Below are 17,243 nucleotides of genomic sequence, written 5' to 3'. Positions count from 1 at the left end.
TAATTTCTGCTGTCGATGTGTGTTTGTTACTTCTGCAGGTTCATATATGAAACCGAACACTTCAATGGAGTTGCCGAACTGCTCGAGATTCTCGGAAGGTGAGTAAGAAAGTACCGCAATGCTAAACCAGACCTGATAAATTAGATTAGCGTGTAATCGTTTAGCCTGTCCTTTCTTTTTCTTCCAAATGGAAATACAGCCTCTCCAGTGGAAGAGTTTGAGGCTTTTCTTTGACGTGTATGATAATAAACTTCATGTTTTTTGAGTTTTTGTTAACTTAGGCTCTGTGAAAGTGTGTAAAAACCTCAAGATTTCTTGGTAATGCTGTATAATCAGTTAAGGGAAAACACATTAGGTTCTCTTTTCTGTGAGTTTTACTGCAGACAGTCCAGAGTTTAGGACGTGGAGGACTTATGCTCTCTCGTGGCCTAAAAGGTCCCTCAGGCTTCCACTCTTCTGTCATTTCTCTTTTCCACATCACGAACCAAAGCTTCACAGCCATTCTCTGCTCTGATCTTCCAGCGTTAGCTCCGTGCTGCTGCGTTGTCTGTAATCTAACGCTGCTCCGTTGTTTCTCTGTGTACAGTATCATCAACGGGTTTGCGTTGCCTCTGAAGGCGGAGCACAAGCAGTTCTTGATGAAGGTGCTCATCCCGTTGCATACAGCTAAAGGACTGGCCCTTTTCCATGCACAGGTAGAAGAAGCTCCTTATTAAACACAGGTTGACTTTTCTGTCCTGTAGCGCAGTTTGTTTCTTTGTTGAAACACATTTAGATTCCTGTAATATTTGGGCATGTAAAGCTGAATAATGCAGCTGTTTTTAGGGACTGATTCTGGTCGTGGTGTAATCTCTGTACTGTAGCACCTTCTAGTGGCTTGAAAATGGAAAATACCTGGTTCATTGATTTCTACTGTGTTTTATTTTCATTTACCACAGTGGGGATTGCTAAAACAATAAATCGACAGGTTTTCAAACATATTTAACCAGAGATATCTTTTTAGATGATGTTTGTGTGACGCTGTCTTTGTCTGCATTTTGTGTTTGCATTTTTTTTCTGTGCCCCTCAGCTGGCCTATTGTGTGGTCCAGTTCTTGGAGAAGGATCCTACGCTCACAGAGCCGGTACCTTTTTCTGTTTTTTTCTTTTTACATTTTATTTATTTCTTTTGTCATTCCTCCCACTCAAAGCACAAAGCCTTGAGCACTAAAATAGTCTACACTGCAGAGAAATTTGTAGTGGGTGCTTGAAGCCTCCCACTCAAAACAGGCATGAGAGAGAAATTCTCAAGAAATGTTCTGTTGTCTCTGCAGGTGATTCGTGGTCTGCTGAAATTCTGGCCTAAAACCTGCAGCCAGAAAGAGGTAGGATGCATTTCTATAAATACGCGGGACGCTTATTGCCGAGGCTATTGTTAACTAACCTTCTGCACCTCCTTGTCCAATCAGGTGATGTTCCTGGGCGAAATCGAAGAGATTCTGGACGTCATTGAACCGACGCAATTCAAAAAAATCCAGGAGCCGTTGTTCAAACAGATCTCTAAATGTGTGGCCAATCCGCATTTTCAGGTACATGCAGAGACGGTTTGCTTCAAGCCTCGGCAGTTGTTGTACATATCAGTGAACTAGACGCTCAAACTACGTCCTCCACGTTGACCATCAAGTTGAACCAGCAGCTCTCTGAAACACTAAACATTATAACCTTCGTGAAGGTCAAGCGGGCTATTGCTGGACTGCACCAGCTTTAGACGAGTGTATCTGATAAACCAGCCACTGAGCGTGTTTTCTCTGTGAGGTGGACATTGTTGTCATGCAAAGAGGGGCTTCAGTCCTCTGTGTCTACATCATCAGCTGCTTTCCTTCTGGTTTTTAAGTCGCCGTTCTTCTACCTTTGTGCTCACAGGTAGCAGAGCGAGCGCTGTACTTCTGGAACAACGAGTACATCCTCAGCCTCATCGAGGAGAACATCGACAAGGTCCTCCCCATCATGTTCGGCAGCCTGTACAGAATCTCCAAAGAGCACTGGAACCCGTACGTAGTGCCGCCACGGAGGCTGCTGTTTTCACTATATTGCCATAGTAACTCCAGAGGTTTTCACATCACGAGCTGAATATAGAAAACATGTTGTACTACGCCGCAGGTCTTAAAGTCGCAGAACCACCTGCTTGTCATTCAGCGTGGAGTTCTTGACAAAGGTCCCAAATGGACAGAAACGTGCTGCGGTCGCTCGCTGTTCTCGAGATCGTGTTTACATGTACACATTACAGAGAGGCGACAGCACGACTCACATCGTTTAATGTAGATCCTGGAGGTGAAAGGGACACGAACCTCTGTGTACGTTTTCAAGAATAACAGCTCTTCTGGTAGCCTGCTCAACATTCCTATAAGCCCTGCATGGTGGAACTATTTGCTCGTTTAATGGCGCAGTCTTCTATAACTAGTCTCAGCATGTTACGTATAAAGAGTTCATGTGCAGAAACAGATAACTCCATCCTCACAGACCTTCAGAAAACCCACTGTTCCATCGTCTACCTGAGACAATATCAATCTAACTTGAGTTGTCGTGTCATTTCTACTGAGTCAGATCCACTCAACTTCAGTTTGATATCATCTCAAACAAACAACAAAAAAACAAGTTTTCTGAAAATCGAGAGCTTTACAGACATTCCTGTGTTTTGCTTTGTATTCAAAGGGTCACTTCATCTTATCTACAACAGAACTAATTCTTATTTAATCAAAACACTTCCTTGTGATGCAGACAGTTTGTGGGTTTATTTGTTTTTGTTCGGTTATTTTGAAAGCAGTAAATTCTTTTCGACATCGTTGACCCCTGCTGTGATTATATTTTCTTTATAAATGCATTATCGTCCTCGTTAAACATTTCTAGGGCTTGTTTTTCTTAATTTCTCAATTATGCTGTACTTGTCTTCTTCCTCGCTGTCTTTACTTTGCATTAAAAAACACTCCAGAGGGTTAATGGTCTTTGAAAGCCTCGCAACGAACCAATTGACTCCGATGTCCATTGTTAGTAAGTTCAGTGAGTTTTATTTGTGGAGCAAACAGCATAAAGTGCTTCACAAAAACAAATTAAAAAGCCATTAAGAGACACGGCAACAGACAGAAAATGCAGATGAGACGTTAAATGGATGAGACAAGACAAAAACAAAATAAATTAAAGAAAAACAAGTGGAAAGTTTCTGAGCTACAGCCTCAAAAGCAAAGCCTCCTTTTTGTCTCGAACCTGGAGGAAAAAAGTAACCGCACAAACCCTGATCAGAGGATTCCTGTTAGTGTTTTATAGCTTTAATACAGGCAGGTGCCAGACCATGATGCAATGCTCTAAACATAATCACAAGAATCTTCTGAGTGTAATATGAAGCCAGTGTAAAGGAAATCAGGATTGATGTTACTTCGGGATGATTTGATCAGAAGCTTGGCGGCAGCACTCTGGACCACTTGTAGGCAGTTAAAAGGTGTGTTGCTAAGACAGGCTCAGCCACACGAGTGTGTTTTTTGTTTTTCCGTGTTTCTGATGCCGGCGTGTCTGCTGCGTTGCAGGACAATCGTAGCGCTGGTCTACAACGTGCTGAAGACGCTGATGGAGATGAACTGCACGCTGTTCGATGAGTTGACATCCTCCTATAAAGCAGACAGGCAACGGTGAGTCACAAGGACGATGTTTTTTCTCACAGTGTTTGTCCTTCGCTGGACCAGATTCAGTAACTTTCTTTCAAACTACTGCATCTGATGTCTAAAAACTTTTATCTAAAGCATTAAAACTATTTATTGCAGCAGCTGTTAGTCAGTCTGTCCTACCAGCTACAAGAACATTGTTATTAATATTATTTTTATTTGTAGAGAAGAACAAAATACAAACAGTTTGCTGAGAACTTGAGCTGTGCAGAGGTTCAAATTTAGAACCAACATATTTACACACATGTTGATATGAAGCGTCACCTGTGTGCTCTGATCGTTAGTCTAGCTCCATATTCTTCCCACACGAGGTTTTATTAATTTATTTCATGACATATATATCTGAGCGACTGTCACAAACTCCGAGGCGTTCACACAGATGACCTCATGTAGGAGGAAATGGCGCAGTTAGCATCGCCAGGTTAGCGTTTCTACTTCATGCTCGGTTTGTGGCTTCAAAGTTGCGGCCAACAAACCACATGTTTTCATAAAGGAGAGCAGAAGCCAAGTTTGAGGTCAAAACAGAAATCACACCTCCTCACGCAGACTGATTTAATGCTTATCAACCCAGAGCAGGATCAGGGAAAGGCTGCAACTCCATGAACCAAACAGACGTCTTGTTGAAATAACTCCGACACGACGGCTGTGTTTCTGCTCTTTATGGTCACGTATTAGTCACGTTGGAATATTCATACAAATAAGATGCTGCTTCACAAAAAGAGAAGAAAGAAAATAAAGAAATTAGAAAGAATTAGAAAGGAATTCAAGGATAATAACATTAATCCCAAGTAGACTTACAATTAATGCTTCAGGTGAGGTACAGTAAAGACATACGTTAATATTTCTGAGTGGTTGCTTCCAAAGTTATGCCATCGTCTACGACTGCATCGCCTTCATGTGTCCAGTGATTACTTTAGAACTATTTAGTCCAGGGATCTCCAGCTCCGGTCCTCTTGAGCTCCTGTCCTGCAGGTTTTAGACGTTACTGCAGCACACCTGACTCGGATCATTAACAGACTTGTGTAGAATCTGACAACAAGCTGCTGGAGATCCATTCATGTGAGTCAGGTGTGTTGCAGTAACGTCTAAAACCTGCAGGACGGTAGCTCACGAGGAGGACCGGAGCCAGTGTTGTTGTGCTCGCGTTTGCATGCCATGACAAGCTACGATTTGCAAAGTAAAAAGCTATTTTAATATAAGATAAAATTTTATTAATTTTGAAGGAAATTTCTGGAGTTTTGTCTGATTGCAAAATAGCTTCTGCAGGATACAGTCATTAGTCTGACTGGGGAGGAGTGTTGTTAAGATTTTAATGGTACAAATACTCTCACTGATCCACCAGCTTATGGCCCTACTATCCAATCTTTTTGTTAAACTTAGGACAGAATCAACACTGTTTTATTTTGCCTTCTCTTTCAATATTCACTTTTAAGTAAAACATCTGGATTTTTCTTTGCCTGCATTTGTACTTTTTGAGTACTTTTACTGCTGCGGAGCCGAAATTCAGCTAAAAAAGGCTGAAAATCTAGCAAGACAGGGTTCGTCTATAGCCTCCAAACCACTCAGTTCTGCCTGCTCTGGGCGCTCTGAAACCAAAACTACGTTTCCTAACACCAGTTCACATGATGCTCTGATCATTTTAGATTAGAATCCACCCATAACTGAACCGTCAGCTGGCTGGTGGTCACGTAGAACGATGAACCCATGCTTGTATAACTGAGTTAGCTCCATGTGAGAGCTTCTTTTGGACGTTTAAACCTCTTTGTCATGAAGAGCAGAGTGTGTGTGCTTGTGAGAACCAGAGAGAGCCGTCCCCTAAGATTTTAAGATTTATCTCTGTTGTCAAATGCAGTGTTGACGTGTCCCAGCTTGCGAGGAAGCTGGGGTCCGAGTGCAAAGTTAGCCACACTGCAGCGTGACTCCTGGAGTGGGAAATGCATTATAGATCAATTAAAAACATGTAAGATGGCATTGATGTAGCCGTAATGAATAGGAAGTCTATTAGCAGAACCCAGCCTATCAGTGCTCCGATATTTAATAATGCAGCACAATCTGTAGCAGGTGTCGGTACTCGTTCCTACCACGTGCGTTGCCTGCATCATGAGTTAATGTCACTGATCTGGATTTCTTTTCCTCCTTGTAAAAAACATGTACTTTTACTTGTCGTGTTCATTCTTTTAGTTCTTTTTCTGCGTGACATCAGTGGCTGACAACACAGCAGCAGTCTGTCGTGTTAAAGTTGGAGAAAACTTTCTGCGCTCTTTGTTCGTCTGACTCCGTGTGGCAGCAGCTCAGAGCTCCAGACTAATTTCCCCAGAGGATTATCACGGAGCGCTTTGTCTTTATGTCGCCGTCTGAATGCCTTGTTTGTTTTTTATTCCCGTATCAATTAGATTTATGCAGCTGTAGATGCACTCCACATTTTTCCCTCAGACTGAGAGATATTTCACTGTGGGTTTGAGGAAGCATTCTTCGACGGAGAGCGCAGGCTGCTTGCCTTCGTAGTCTGTGTGTTGTCCTTAGACATCCAGTCAGGGGTTTGACAGAAATCAGGGGCAGAATAAGAGCGACTCAGTGAACCTGGCATCACGTGGTTCTAAGTCAGAATCTGTGGAGAAGAAGTAACTCAGTAAAAGACTAAATAAATGCTTTTATTTGCTGCAGAACGTTTTGTTGTCAGTGCAGGAGGTGAAAACAGGACTTCTAGTTATTCCTGTAGGTCTTTAAAGCATCTAAAATATTTCAGGGGTGATTAGTTTCTTAGACTTGATCATTTGAACGTTATTTTTACTTTTCTGATCTTTCAGGCCACAGCTGCTCGTTCTCTGGCAGCACACGGTGTCTAGAAGTAATCAGGTCACTTTCAGATCGGGTCTCCTTTTACAAATTATTATTTAAATGTCTGGTTCTGTGTTTTGCAGGAATCTGTTTTTGATCCGATGTAGTTTAGGGAAGATGGGGCTTCTTGTACCCTTAATTATGACGATTACACACGACTCAAGCGACTCATTTGTGGTCGCGTTTGTGTTGTTTTTGTTTTAATTCCAACAAGGCATAAAAATGTTGTTTTTCTTTTCCAGGGAGAAGAAGAAGGAACAGGAGAGGGATGAGCTGTGGAAGAAGCTGGAGGAGCTGAGGCTCAGCAACGCCACTCTTGTGCAGAACAACAGCCACGGGCTCCCGAGTGTCCAAAACAACAACAACAACAACAACAACAATAGTAATAATGACAGCGTCAACGAGGACAAGAGCGCCGACGGAGCTGCCGAAACTGTAGACGGCAAAGACACCATGGAGGCCAGCGAGAGCACCCCATGTGCCAAATGACAGCGGATGTCAGTTTTTTATTCCGTTAACGGTGTGACGCCAGGTTCAGGACTGTCAGGGGAGGATTGACAGAGACGTAAAAACACAAATTACACCTCAACAGTATATTAAATCTACTTAGAGTGACTTAGAATGCCAGCGTTTCTTTGGCAGTAAAAGAAAAAAGAAAAAAAAAACAGCAAAAAAACAAAACATATTTCAACTTAAGACTATTTTTGGATGTTACAGTGTGGCTGCAGTATATTGTTTATTTGTCTGATCAAAGATTTATCCTTTCACATTTAGTTTCTTAACAGAAAATGATTTTTTTTGTTTTCATTATATTCATTGTATGATACACGGGACGGGAGAAAATAATAAATGACTTGAATTTACACCCATCAGTCACAACATTAAAATCACCTGCCTGGTCTGGTGTAGGTTCCCCTTGTGCTGCCAAAACGGCTCCAAGTCTGTGAAGTGGTTTCAGCAGCAGAACATTTAAGTAAATCACTAGCTGGGGCCTCTCCTCGCTTTTCTCGCACGATTGCTCGATTGGACTGAGATCTGGGCAACCTGGAGACCAAGTCAAGACCTTGAACTCTTTGTCATGTTCCTCAAACCATTCCTGAACCATATTTGCAGCGCTGCAGGGAGCGTCTTCCTGCTGAAAGAGACCACCGGGGAATATCGCCGTGAACACCAGGAACCAAGGCTTCCCAGCAGAACACTGTCCACACTGGCACTGACTTGGCTTCTTCCCATGGTGCATCCAGCTGCCATCTTTTTTTTTTGCCAGGTAAAAGGTGATGCACACACTCATGGCTGTGATGTGAAAGAACATGTGATTCATCAGACCAGGTCACCTTCTTCCACTGCTTCTGACAGTTATGTGCCCACTGTGGGAGGTTTCTGCAGTGAACTCTGAGCCTCATACGCAGCGAGCTGTACATGTTCTGACACCTTTTCTATGAAGGCTTTCACCAGTTACAGACCACACAGGGCAGCTACCGCGCCCAAACCCTGCAGCTGTCCTCCGCTGGACCACATTTAGGAGCTACTAACCGCTGCATACAGCAACACCCCAGCAGACCTGCTGGTTTGGAGATGCTCTGACTCGCTCATCATCGATATTTGGCCCCTTTTTCCTGCTTCCAACATTTCACCTTCGAAAACTGACTGTTTGCTTTGCTGCCTAGTACATCCCACCTCCTGGCAGGTGCCATTGTGACGAGATGATCGATGTTGTTCGCTTCGCCTGTCAGCGGTTTTAATGTTGTGGCTGACTGGTGTAACGTTTCCAATTGTGCTGCACTTAGAAAAGCTAAATAGTTATTTAAAGATGTCTATTTTTAATGTGCTTTTCCTCGTCGCTGCCAACACTTGGGTGCAAACCTTAAGAGGGAAGGGAGAGGCAGATGTTGGGATGGGACCAGACCCACGAATCAGACGTTTAGTTTCCATTAATACACAGAAAACGAGCAGAAGAAGCGAGAAGATGTTCACCTGGTGTTGGTGAACTAGAGAATGGGAGGTATATGACCCAAATCAACACGGAGTATTAGCTCTGAAAGTGACTCTACCTGAGACTATGAATTTAAAACTGATTAACAATTAGAATAAATGATATATTTGTGAGACTATTTTTGTGTTTCAGGTGTTGGTAAATATTTTTTCATCTGGGTGAAAATACAAAGCTAATAGTGACAATAACACGACACCTGCGTTTATAGAAATGATTTACACTAAAGTTATGGAGAGAGGGTTTTCAATGAATGAAATGTTTTTCGAATTAAAGAAATAGTTTGACATTTTGGGAAATACTCCAGTAAGACGGCTACCAGTGGTAAACCTTAAACTGCTTCCGGTTAGCTTAGCATCGTACAAACACTTGAAGGAGAGGGAACCAGCTAGCCTTGCTCTGTCCTGAGATTTAAAATCCACCGGCTGCACCTTGTAGGCTCATTGATCACCACATTTATATATTGGGGTTTTTTTTTTGGGTGGAGTCCAGTAAAGTCAAAGCATGTTCAGTAGTGAGCTTTAGAGGTGTCAGATGGTGGAGTTAGTTAGCGTCATGCTAGCTGCTTTCCAAACTTTATGCTAAGCAGAGGCATTCAAATCAATTTTCTCATCACAAAATGTCAAACTGTTCCTTTAAAACAACACGTTTAAAGACAGTATGAGACCTAGAGTACTATATTTTTCCAGAGTATCGACGAGGCTAATATTTTTGAATGTTTCATTTTGCAGATGAATTATGACGGGATGCAGGATACGCTTGAGTGTACATTTGTTGCGTATGTGTGTGTATATGTTAGTTTGGAGGCTACTTAAAGGGAAATGCCACTCGGTTTCAGACTTTCTGTACAGCGTAACGTTTCCGTGGTCTAGGAAAGTGCAGTCAGCGGTTATAGAAGCATACACGGCATCTCTCTCTCAAAGCTGAAGAGCAAAACACTTGCCCTTGTCTTAGCACTTATCTGGCATTTGATCGTGCACAGAAGGCTTTTTGTGTATCCATGAACTCTGATCAACGTTTTTATAACCAAACAAGGCTCATCGTGCTGTATGAAAATAACACCAGGAAGCTCCACAGATTGTTTTCAGACAGTCTCCGCTGTCACTTCTGCTTTCATTCTCATCCTTCTGATGTTGGGAGCTGATAAGTGTGTTCGTTAACTGAATCTGACTGCCGTAGATCATAGGAACGACTTCTGAGAGCTTTTTAGAAGTGAGCGGTGTTCCCTCTGAACCTCAGCGTCTGCTCTTTTACTTTTAAGTTCATGTTTTAGGTCCAGTCTTCTCTGATGCCTTTCTGTCAGTACAGCATTCCAGCCTCTGTGACATTTAAAGAAATTATGTGGGGAACCTGTTTTGTAATCACAGATCTTATTTAGGTTTCACCATCAAATAAAGTCTACTTTATCTTTCTACTCAAAGTGTAACCGGCCGTCTCCTTGTTTTCATTTCCTCTGCCAGAGGGATGAGCTGCAGTACATCATGGAGGCCAGCAGGTGGTGCAACAGTAGTTATTTCTCACTTCACTAAATGACAAAAGTATTTCAGTTAATAACATAGATACAGAGAAGTGAGGATGCTTCAAGAACCAAGAGCAGGTTTTGTTTTTTATTTAACTTCATGCAAAGTGCACTAAAATCCAATGCTGTGCCTTTTAAATAGCACCAGTTCTCCTAAACACACCTGCACACATTTTATAAGGTTCTTGTCGATGTATTTCAGTAGAGATCAGCTGTTTAAGGACAATTTGATCTACTTGTCGCTTGCAGAAAATATATATGTATTTTTTTTGGCCTCTATTCGATAGGAAAGTTGAGAGAGAGAGACAGGAAAGAGGGGGAAGGACCTGCAGAAAAAGGGCCATGAGCGGGACTTGAACCCACGACCTCTGAGTCAGGGACTGTAGCCCCTGAACATGGGACGCCAGCTCAACCAGTTGAGCTATCGCAGCGCCCCAGAAAATCATTTTTTAATGAATTTGAGTCCAATTTGATGTCTTCCTGATAAGAATCTAGACGTCTAATGTGCCTGCACTTTTTACACAGTACTGTACTTATGCTTTATGAGACCAAGTAGCCTCACTGACATCAAGACCATAAAATATGCATCCATCATCTCTACACCTTAATCCTCACTAGGGTCATGGGGGGCTGGAGTCTATCCCAGCTGACTCAGGGTGAAGGCAGGTTCACCTGGACAGGTAACCAGTCTATCACAGGGCTACACTTAGAGACAGACAACCAAGCACACTCACATTCACAGAGCAGTTTATTAGAATATATATTTAGAATCACTAATTACCATGTTTTTCGTATGTGGGAAGAAGCCGGAGAACATGGAGACTCCACGCAGAAAGATCCCGGGTGTCCTCACCAGGATGTGAACCGGCGACCTTCTTGCTGCGAGGCAACAATGGTGACAATAGTAACCACTGAGCCACCGTGCAGTCACATCTAGAAATTGTCAAAAATGCAAATGTTAAATTCATGTAATGTGGCCACTATCAGCTAAATGTACTTCAAGTATCAGAAGTGAATGCTTTTTACTCCATGACACTGTATTCATCAGTAGAAAGCTCGTTGTCTTGGCTTGTTCCAGCAAACTGCAGCTGAATCAGATGCTTCTCAGCTTGATGACTCCACATTTCCAGGAAACCAAAAGGGGCCGGAGCACATTGCTCAATTCACAGCCTTTAATCGTGCAAACAGACTAAAGTTTCACCACCACTGTGTCTGCATCGGAGCCAAAGTGCACAAAGACAAACACACATATTTAACCTGAACCAGGTTTGATGTTGTCATTGGATCACTGGCTGAACAGGGTTTCACTTTAATAGACAACAAGTCCAAAGGTGGGAGTTGTCAGAGTCGGTGTCAGTCGAAGTCAGCTGGGATAGACTCCAGACCCCCCACGACCCTAGTGAGGATTAAGGGGTATAGATGATGGATGGATGGACGTTACCAGGATGTTACTCTTGGCATCAGAGGGGTGACTATAGACCGAGTCAACAGCATCAGAGTCAGAGTACAATATTGTAAAATTATTTGATCTGGAATCAGTTTAAGAAAAACAATGATAATCAGAAAAAGGTTGAATATTGGACCCAATATGTTGCGAGGCTGGTAAATGATGGAGCCAAAACAGAAATTAATTTAATAAATTAAAATGCCCCTTGCTTTTACTTTTAACATTTTTCTTCACGTCAAACTGAAAACACGCTGATACATAAAAACCTGATGTCTTGTGTTTAATTCACTCCTCTGATGACAGATCGATTCGTGCTGCTCTCGTTTATCCTGAGTGAGTCTGATGCACACATGCTTCTGACCACAAAAATCCACCAACACATGAACACAACATGCACACACACACACACAGAGAGGGATTTCCCGTCAGCAGCTCCATCCTGTCGCCCATCCAATAATAATATCACAACAGCTTGCCTTGTAGTTTACATCTCTCTACATATAACTTCCAATAAAAGATGTTTAAAGTGTAACTGTGTGATGGCCTACATTAGGATTGGAGTTGTTTTCTCAAGACTTATTGGTACAAATATGCAAAGAAAGTCAATGTTTTCAGTTCCAGGATCTGCAAAATGGAAAACTTTTAGTTGCACCAAACCTAACGATGCAGGTAAAACTCACACTGAGCTGCTGCATCAGTCATTGTGACGGTGAAGAAACACTGGAGTCGTGTGTTTTACGGCATGATGACAGGACTTTACAGGAGCTGTCAGACTGTAGCTCTGCATTAGAGCTCTAAGTTTGTTTTTAAAGGTAATTACAGTTCAGTGAATCGCTGCAGGGTGACTCAAGATGCCAATAAAAATAATTTTTAAGCCCATTATCTTTAATTTCCCCCTCTTATTGTGTCGTCAGTTAGTTACTTATATGATATAACAAATTACTTTCTTGTTTACTGTTAAATTCTACAATAAGTTTAACTGCATTATGGCTCCAAACTACATTTTTCCACAGTGGGATGTTGTAAAATATGGTAAGGAGGTTGTGTTCTGCATCCTTTGCATTTTTTGCCCATATTTTAAATGTAGATTTCTATATATAATCAAGGATTTTAAAAGCATGACTGTGATTGGCTGATTTTTGCCCTTAGCGTTGTATACATTCACTAAAAGCATTACTTTACTGGTGTTGCTATGATAATCTCGTACATATCTTAGTAGTGTCTCCTCTGACTGAGACTTAACGGTTTGAATTCTGTTCAATTAAAGTCCTTGTTGTCATATTTCGGTCTTTTCGTCTTATCGCAAACATAAACTACAACTACCGTGATTCAATGGGGCAGGGAGACCGGAAATTACTCCAGGAAACGGAAACAGCTCAGGAGCAGAGATGTTTACAATGAAGTCAAGCTGATCCTCTCATCCTGCAGCACCAGCAGCACTTCCTGCAGGAGCCGTCGGCCTTCACAATAAAAGCACTGAGCTCTTCACAGCAGTTTTTAAGTTCCGTGAATTGGTATTTAGACTGATAGAAATAATGCCACAGAAATGAAAACTCGCATCAGTAATTAATATAAGGAATGACAACTTTATGGAAGCGATGATGGAGGTGTTTGGTGTGTTTAGGTTGGCAGCTGAAAGGTGTTTATTAACGGGCTGAGTTGTTCCGTTTATCACAGTGAGCTCTTGTGCACTTTGCACGGGCACATTGTCATCGTGGAAGACAGAAAACTTTCATCAGTGGATAAAGGCAGCTTTGTACCGATTCGTGACGGTGACTTATATCTTGGCAGTGCATCTGAGATAGATAGATAGATAGATAGATAGATAGATAGATAGATAGATAGATAGATAGATCTGAAAATAATCTTGTCGTCATTACTTTTTGAACCACTGAAACACTAAATATAAAAATAGATAACAATAAAGTTCATTTATCTTGCATAATTGTTACTATTATACACTTTAAAGATGATATTTGTTCGTTTTTCTTTTAACAGATCTTACAGGAATCAAAATGAACTTTAGTAAAGTGCAAATAAGCTACCCAATTGTCAAATATACATTAAAAAATATACATAAAGCATTATAAAATGCTGCAACTGACAATGAAATAACTGATTACATTTATTTAGTTTTATTTAATTTATTCTTAGGAGGTACATTTTTTATCTAACTTTTTTGCTGATTCTCCTACTTTTATTTGTTATTATTATTATTATTACACCATCTGTCCAGTGCAAATGTCAATAATTCTTCCATATCTATTTAAAACTGAATAGTGCAGGGTTTCAAAAAAATGCACACCTCAAAACATGTAGCAAAACATCTAATTTAACCAAATAATGCTTTGCTTTTCTGCAATAATCAGTGAAATTGCATGGTTGCATGGTTTTGTGGTGAACATATGTTCCATGTCACTGCTAGTGGAGCATCGACGGCGCTTTTATTGTGAAGGAGTCGAGCCGGCGGTGTTGTTGTTGTCGCCGCCGAATTTTCGCTCGAATCAGAAAATCAATTAAGTTATGAAAAATACCATTAATTGCCTTTCTTTGTCGCCGCAACTCATGAAGAAATGGCGGATCTCCAGACGTCGGTCGTTTGAGGAGAAACACTTCACCTCCAGTGTGGTGTTCACGGACGATAGCAGGCGCCTCCGTCGACGGGAATATTTACGTTTTGTAGGTGAGTTAGCTCGACGGCTAACTAGTGAAGTTGACATTAGCTGCTCGGCTAATTTAGCCGCAGGTTAACATTGTTTAGCTTCGGCTAATGTCCACTGAGGACTGTCAGTCATTACTACGTGCTGGTGGGGACGCGGTTGGTTTAGCTGCTCGTACATCTGCGTAGCCACACTTTTCTTTTTTTTTTTTTTGTATTTTTGTTGACATTTGAGTCCGGGTGGTGACATTAAGCAGCCGAGGGCACATTTCAACGTTTACTTCTCTGCCCTGATTTCTCCCTCAACGCCGGAGCTAGCGTGTTAGCATGTGGCTAAAGTAGCTCGGTGTTTTGTTTACAGTGTAAATAACAGTTCACCTCCAGGTAATAGTCACGTGCCCTGTGCTGTTAGTTTCCTTTCGGGGTTATTGATCCTGTAATAGCTGCTGGTTTACGTTAGTAACGCTGTATTGTCCTCAGGCTGGCTTCATTAGGACATAATGGGCTGCACATCTGATTGACTGACTTAATGGGTTTCGCGGTGTAATAGCAGTGAGCTGAGCAGACACCAAGCAGCCACCTCAAGCTGCCATAAAGGCACAAACAAAGCTGCTGGATGCTCGTCTGCATGAGAAGCAGCAGCGTTAGTTTTGAGTAAACCATCATTTACCACCACACCTTGATCAGACCTGCAGCGATTACTCGATTAAACTGTTCAATTAATCGCCAGCTATTCTGATAATCAGTTAATTAAGTTATTTTTATGAAGAAAAAAAAATCCAGCTTTGTAGATTCTATATTTTCTGTTTTCTTCACTCCTCAGTGACAATAAATTGAATATCTTTGGGTTGTGGATGAAACGAAACAAAACAGATCGACAGTTTTCAAATGTTTCTCGTTATAGAGACCCAACACCTAATCAATCAATCAATCAATCAATCAGCCAATCAGTCAATCAATCAAGAACATAATGGACAGGTCAATCAGCAGTGGATTCAAGGTCTTTTATTGGTAACAAACACAGCTATATATGGTATAACGCACACTGAAAAAATAAGAATACGATAAATAAGAATAAGGAATAAAACACACAAGAAATAAAATATATATATGAATGTACAAATATATATATATATATATATAGAGAGAGAGAGAGAGAGAAATAGCAGAAATAATTAAAACACATTGACAAACAGTGCAAAAAGGGAATAAAATAAATAAAGAAAATAACATGATGTACATGTATAGAAGGTGAAACATTGGTTATTTGCAGCAGGTATCTACATGAGCTGTAGCAGAGACTTTCCACTCTGTCGTTCCCTCAGGAAGTAGTTTGATTACTGACCAGACAGTCAGTTCACAGCTATTCGATTCATCACCAGCGTCCAACTCCCTAAATTTAGCAATTTTTCTGGATTCGTTGCTCCTCTATGACAATAATCTGAATATCTTTGAGTTGTGGACAAAACAAGACATTAAGACATTAATTCAGGTCTTTTGGACTTCAGGCCATGTGGTTTAGGTGACAGGTATTGTGTTTTTAAAAAAAAAAGTAAATCTAAAAAGAGGGACATTTGTCGTGCATTTAAAACCAAAATATGTCAACTTATCAGAAAATGTATTTAACATAGTACAAAAGTCTATAATGAATACCAACAAATATTTTGCACGAAAAACCTTCAACATATGTCAACATGAAAGTTAAATATTGTCTGTTAGACAATATTTAACTGAAGCTTGACATAGGCCACATTTACACGTAGCCGGTTTTCACAAAAACGAATCCACGTTTTCAAAAATAACATCGTTCACAGCAGATTGTTTTCAAAAAAATCTTTGTTTACACAAACCCGCATAAGAGCTGCTATAAGCTGCCAGACCTGTAGGGGGCAGTCTAAGGCGAAGCATAAAGCCACGCAAGTAGCCAATCAGAATCCTGGAAAAAAACAACAACGAAAACCTCCTGTAACTTCAATGATAACGGCGTGAGGGTTGTTTGTTTGGACCGACAGAGACGTGAAGCTGCTCCTACATGTGGTGTTAGAGACAAAACAAGTAAAATACTTAAAAACACTGACTGTAAACACGTCAGTCCAAGTATATGAACGTAGCCAAACTGTAAACATGGTCGCACACGTATGACACTGATGATGCTTTTGTCGCACACTGTGACGTCAAACTCCGTCTCCTTCTGTCTACATGCAAAGACGGAGTTTTTCCAAATCTCCACTGTGGCTGGTGTTTTCAGATGTGATGGGTGACTTCTATTTTTGTGTAAACCAAAGACCCACTGAGATATCACCGTTTTTGCTTCGTGCCTTATATTGCAAGTTGGAAAACTGTCAGAAAAATCGCAGCTTGATGTTGTCCCTGAGCTGCTTGGTCGAGTAGATTGAACCAACATGAGCGAGTTCTGCTCCACTGATGTTTCACAAACGTTTGTAAACTGAGCTTCAACGTGTGTCTTCTGTCTGTCGTTCATAGAAACACTGACGCATGTCTTCTAAACAGATGACAATGAGCTGATGGTTGTGGAAGTCTGCGAGACGACGACACAAACAAGAGAGCGGCTGACTGGAAGATGCCCAGAAAAAAACAACAGAATCCACAGCCAGTCAAGTGTAGGTATTCAGACGCCTTTATGTAGCTGCAGCGCCTGGACTCACTTCACGTCCATGTTCTAACGCTCACGGTGCTGCTCGGAGCTCCACAGCGTCAAACTGAACCAGCTTGTTTACAAAATGTCTTCTCCTTTCTCTGCTCACATCTGGACGCCAGGCGCTGCTGTTTAAGTCCTGGAAACGTTTTACAGAACTCATTCTGACCAGCGGTTCTGTCGCTGGTGCCGCGGCTACATCTGAAGCCACATTCTGCATTTGTTAGAGCCAATGTGAGATAGTGTGAGCTGCTTCTACAATGTACAAAGTTAAAACTGTACAGATGTGTGAGAGTGGAGCTGTTTATCTGGACTTCTCTTTAGTATTCTGTCTAGTGACTGATACAGAATTAGATATACGTTGATACCTGGTTTTATCATCTCTGTTATGGACAGAAGAAGTCAGGAAGTTATGATGTTTGTGTTGTGGAAATTCTGGAAGA

At 41.4% G+C, this 17,243-nt stretch overlaps 2 protein-coding genes across 3 annotated transcripts in view; both read left to right on the top strand.

Moving 5' to 3' along the window:
* LOC103363529 (serine/threonine-protein phosphatase 2A 56 kDa regulatory subunit alpha isoform) overlaps window positions 1-9,945 on the top strand; it is a 50,029-nt gene extending 40,084 nt beyond the window's left edge. The window contains exons 6-13 of one of the 2 annotated variants that reach the window (XM_008290339.1): window positions 39-98; window positions 587-695; window positions 1,073-1,123; window positions 1,313-1,363; window positions 1,448-1,567; window positions 1,902-2,029; window positions 3,557-3,658; window positions 6,772-9,945. In XM_008290339.1, the coding sequence (XP_008288561.1) occupies window positions 39-98; window positions 587-695; window positions 1,073-1,123; window positions 1,313-1,363; window positions 1,448-1,567; window positions 1,902-2,029; window positions 3,557-3,658; window positions 6,772-7,018 (868 nt within the window). In that variant the 3' untranslated portion in view covers window positions 7,019-9,945. Of the gene's footprint in view, window positions 1-38; window positions 99-586; window positions 696-1,069; window positions 1,124-1,312; window positions 1,364-1,447; window positions 1,568-1,901; window positions 2,030-3,556; window positions 3,659-6,771 lie in introns of both variants that reach the window. The other variant, XM_008290338.1, reaches the window with a different exon arrangement.
* Window positions 9,946-14,084: 4,139 nt separating this feature from the next.
* znf513a (zinc finger protein 513a) overlaps window positions 14,085-17,243 on the top strand; it is a 12,332-nt gene continuing 9,173 nt past the window's right edge. The window contains exons 1-2 of the mRNA XM_008290337.1: window positions 14,085-14,168; window positions 16,656-16,765. Of these exons, the coding sequence (XP_008288559.1) occupies window positions 16,726-16,765 (40 nt within the window). The 5' untranslated portion in view covers window positions 14,085-14,168; window positions 16,656-16,725. The remainder of the gene's footprint in view (window positions 14,169-16,655; window positions 16,766-17,243) is intronic.

The sequence above is a fragment of the Stegastes partitus genome, unplaced genomic scaffold (genome assembly GCF_000690725.1).
Source record: "Stegastes partitus isolate 25-593 unplaced genomic scaffold, Stegastes_partitus-1.0.2 Scaffold667, whole genome shotgun sequence".
Classification (NCBI taxonomy): Eukaryota; Metazoa; Chordata; class Actinopteri; family Pomacentridae; genus Stegastes; species Stegastes partitus.
The sequence above is the reverse complement of the archived record's forward strand: the minus strand, read 5'-3'. Positions and strand labels throughout refer to the sequence as shown.